This window comes from Diachasma alloeum, unplaced genomic scaffold (genome assembly GCF_001412515.2).
Source record: "Diachasma alloeum isolate Michigan unplaced genomic scaffold, Dall2.0 Dall_scaffold_00278, whole genome shotgun sequence".
NCBI lineage: Eukaryota > Metazoa > Arthropoda > Insecta > Hymenoptera > Braconidae > Diachasma > Diachasma alloeum.
Window position 1 is genome coordinate 670,411 of NW_021680417.1, and position 4,935 is coordinate 675,345.

General features: G+C 37.0%; 1 protein-coding gene across 1 annotated transcript; it reads right to left on the reverse strand.

Annotated features, from left to right (window-relative positions):
* Positions 1 to 203: 203 nt before the first annotated feature.
* LOC107038160 lies at positions 204 to 1,616 on the reverse strand. Its single transcript, XM_015257077.1, has 2 exons — positions 1,450 to 1,616; positions 204 to 1,362 (listed from the first exon to the last, which is right to left on the reverse strand). The coding sequence occupies exons 1-2, from the start codon at positions 1,614 to 1,616 to the stop codon at positions 288 to 290; spliced, it is 1,242 nt and encodes a 413-aa protein (XP_015112563.1). The 3' UTR covers positions 204 to 287.
* Between the last annotated feature and the right edge of the window lie 3,319 nt (positions 1,617 to 4,935).

Sequence of the window (4,935 nt, forward strand, 5' to 3'; positions counted from 1 at the left end):
CCCACTTACATATCCCTTGAATGAAAAGAAATGATACATATTTTTCGATATACCTATGTGGCCTTATTGTTATCTAAAGCATCTTCAATATTTTACATGAATGTTAATTAGTATTGTGTATGGAAAAATAAACGGAAAACACATTACATTCTCGTTCCGAGATTCATGTATATTTTATGAGATACATCTTTAGACTCCACGTTCATTATTAGATCAAGATGACGGTTGCTTATGTTACTCCTCAGTTTCTAGGTCGAGCAAACTTATCAGCAGACAAAATTGGCTGGCTAAGATTCACAAGTCCACTGATAACTTTCATTATTTGATGACTTAGCTTTGTTAAGTGTTGTGGCAAAGGTTCTCGCAAAATCTGAAATATCTTCAGTCTTTGAATAGCCCTCTCTACGTGCACACGTGCAGCTGCGATCTGGGGCAGTGGCTTCGGCTTCAGCTTTTGAAAATTGCTTCTTCTTACGTAAAAAAGGTGGTCGTATCAATTCAGTTCGGTATGCAGCACACTCGCAATCAATAATAAATCCTTTGTCTACAATTACACTATCATTGTTAGGAATCATTTTTTCCAGAAGCTGACTCTTCACAACGATTTGTTTATCAGAAACTCGCCCTCCAAAAGCGTTACTAACAAAAGAAGTTAAGCCAGATGGTGTCACACCAAGTAAAAATTTCAATGTTTGGGTTCCCTTGTAGTTTGAATATGTGCCTAATCGACATTTCAAACACTTTGTCCTTTTAATTGGAACTTCAGTACAATCTAACACCACTCTGGTGTCTTTGTACTTAGAAAAACATGTGGGCATATTTTGACGTATTTCGCTTTTGCTAGGCCATCTAATGATAGGTGATAAAAGAAGACAGAGCTCGTTGAGTGTCATTATGAAATTATTCTTACACGTGTTCGCTGTAACTTGAAATAAAACTGACAGACATACGTATGGAAGATTCAATTTTAATTCCATTAATGTCATTATTATTCTGTCTTTAATGTTGAGAGAGAAATGACCTTCAGTCTTCTTCATATTGACTCGCAGAGTGCTGATACAGTTGATCAAAACAGTTAAAAATGCGAAGGAATTAATACCAGTGAAAGCATTGAGTTCTGGATCAATTTTGAACAGGGTAGAGATAGAAAAAGTTTCAGTCTGAGTTCCTTGATCACGATGAAAAAAATTAACTTGAGTAGATGCATCACACACAATTGGTTTCTCATAGACAGTTTCTTCACAAGGCTGTACATTTTGCAATGCTGGGCTCCACTGTTCCTCCAGCATTTCGATGTCAATGAATTGAGCCTCATCAACAAGAACCACACTTTCCTCCATGAACCCTGTCTCTCGTGTTTGTCTGTAGAAAGAAATGGATCAATGTAAGGTCTACGTCATAACTATTAGCTATTTGATTAACGAAGGAATAATAAATCGGATTATCTACTTGAATAGTGGAGTTTCCAATTCATCCAGTTTTGCAACACAAGGTTCTGCTCCGAAATTGTCATTCTGATTGTCGTCGTTCACGATAACAACAGGTCGTGGCAAGGCATTTGATTTTAAGGTTTTTTTCTGCTGACCGGGATTTGAAAATATTAGAGCATAATCCATTACTATAGAATTCTTTCCAAACAATTTTCATCCATAATGATCCATTCAAAGAAACTCACTTTGTGGGATAAATGCATCTGTAGCGAAGTGCTGGTTACAAACTCGCATGCTATCTGAATAATAACTCACTTTCAATAGCTCCAACCACTTTTTTCGATGTGCTTCATTTTTTGGGAACCGATGGAAACTTCTTTTCTGAATATTAGCCGATTTACAACCCAATACACTACAAGTTTTCTTTGCTTTGACGAATTTATTTGAGATATCCATTTCTCTGCATTCCAGTGTAATGCACCGCGATATCAAGTGTGGCGCCCACTGAATTCATTGGTTGGCCCCCAACCGTAGTTGGCTCAACGCCCACTTGGTGGCTCCAACATCTACGTTGCGATCACAAATAAGGACTTCCTTACAACGGGGAGCTTCAGTGTCGGAGCATCCTAGTCCTAATGATGCAAACTGAAATGTTTGCGAAACGTCGGCATAAAGCTGAATCTAGACGCGGCATCCATCTGAAAGTCATAATAATGAAGATTAAAAAATGTCCAATGGATGTGACCGAATATAATTATTCTCTCATTTTTAGAATAGAAGTAACAGCATTACCACATGAATTACGAATTTTTCGTGAATTACACCGACGAACGTGTGATCTTCTCAATAAAATAATAGCACATTTTGCGTTCCCGCTATTGGTCTCCATTGCGCTTCACGTTGCTTACATAACGAAGCAGATTTATACTAATTGGTTGTACTTATATGCAAAACCATTGAATCGAGACTATCTTTACATCATGTCAGTCTCTTACTGGACCATTCTCTCCCTTATTTCATTGATCACGCTAACACATTGTTGTAGTGTTGCATGCACAGAGGGAAAAAAAACTGTTCACGTACTTCATGCCTTGGAATTACCAGGCAATTTGCGTTCTGATTATTCTATAATTCAGGTAGTCTAATTATATTGCCAATATTGTTGATTATTTCGGTTCCTTTACTTATTACATTTTGAGAATGTAATTCCGCATTATTATTTACAGCAGCACAACCTTTTTTCAGTTCAACTCTTGCAGAAGAGAGTGAGCATCTCGTTATACGATCTTTTCAACATCAGTAAAATTTGGACGGTTCAAGATTGTTAATAATGTTATAGATTATTGCTTCAATATCAACATGCGTAGTCATTCTTTGTCAATTTGATATGCATTGATAGAATTACAATATCGGACTCCATCGGATAACCTTGCAAATCTTGTGATCTTTCTCCAATAAATTCATAGAGCTTTAAAATATCATTCGCGTCAACTTTATTTGTGCACGTGTATTCGTGTTGCTGATTCCACGTTTGAAAATGAAATCAACACTTTCTGTAATACATATCACAGGTGCGATAAGTGAACGAAAAGTGCAACATATTGGCATTAAAGAGTATGAGTGTGAGGCAGCACTAATACAAGCACTCATCAAATGAGCTGTCACCTGGAGTCTACTAGCCTTGACCCTTAATACTTCTGTAATAGTATTTTCCTTTCCTTTGAACAACACTAGAACGCCACATACCATCATTTCGATGTGGCACCATTCACTCATTCCATTCCTCAAAGGCCCAGAACTTTAGTAATGAGAATGACAACGACTTCATTGAAGAAGAACTGGGATGTCATCTTGCTATATCGATTTGAGAATATTCTGGGTCTGAATTCAAAGGTATTGACCAAAGATGGTCTGGTCGTACCCTTCCGCCATGCTCCATTCTACGCGATATTACAAATAATATTTTTTGGTTATGTGTGTTTTCAAACATCAGCGGACAGATTGAAGCGATCAGTACCCACGGAGACTGTGGTCATGCGAATTGTGGGCCCAGAAATTATAGCAATGAATATCCTGGAAAATGTCATATTATGGATGTCATTTGCTTTATCTCAGAAGAAGTTTACGAAGATTATGAGTGATTATGAGCGAGTTGAATTCATCATCAATTAGGAATTTTCAACGATTCCTTGAAAAAAGGTAATAATTAATTTGATCATTTTATTCACAGCAATTCAACATTTTTTCACTCCAATTATTCCAGAAAAGAGTCAAAATATCATTATATGGACTTATTGACATTGACTATTCTCTCTTCATTCGTGTAAGATCCAGATTTAGTTTAGAGGAAAATTTGGAACAGCATCTTTGCAAAGTATTTCATAGGTGTGCATATTCATTATAATTTCAGGTTATTACAACCATAGCAACATGTCTGGTTATCCTCATTCAATTCGAGTGATCCCACACGTCATTGATATTGAGTTCATCACTGAATCTCGAAGATCTTATCAAATGTCTAGTGATTGTCATACTTTATAATGAATTACATTGTAGAATGAATTACTATGATTTAAAAAAACTGAAATTTGCAAGTGATGTTAGACTTCACTTTATCATTAGCAAATTTATGTCAACATAAGTCGTTATGAGATTCACCGAAGAATTTATTGAATTGTTTTATTTACTCAATCGATGCCTCAACTACTATCTAAAAAATCTTGGTTTGTGTCCATTTGACATTGTCGGCGATAATATCCTGGTACGTTCGAAACCTGCTACAATCTGCACGTGGTTCCTCTGCGCAATGTTCACATTCATGTACTCCCGTGTGATAACCTGGAGAATATTCTTCATGTTACCTTGTGATACACCCATCACCGTGATTTCTGATATCATCAGTTCGACGTTGGATTTTCTAACAGTAATATCAGCTTGGATTAATGCTGTAGTTTCCCAAAATCTATTGCGGACTATTATCGAGAGTTTCAAAGTTGTATCGAATTCCTTACGACAAGTAGATATTGAAGACAGTCTTATCAATATCCTGCAGAAAACCAATTTTGTCCTTTTGTTGGTCAATGTACATTACGGCAGGAATTTACACGGATTCCGTGCGATCGCATTCCAACATTATTAATTTGACGATATGGAGTGTGTTCAATTACTTGAGTGTTCCCGCACATATAATCACAGTGCTCTTTATCAGTACATTGATCATGTTGAAACAGCAGTTTCAACTGGCCAACGAATTGGTCGGAGAATTTTCCAAGAATTTTGACAACTCGCCAATGAAGATGCTTTTCTATGAAAGGTACAAATTAACACATTCAGGAGTCAAATCCGATTTCATTCATCATCAACGCATCATTCGTCAGCGGCCGATGTCATTGCTGAACAGTGAGAAGTGTAGAGGAACAAGGATGGATCCGTGGGGTACTCCAGCATTGGTCTCGAGAAAAGAGAAGAGCTCTTGATCACCTTTGACAGCTTGGGATCGTCCAGT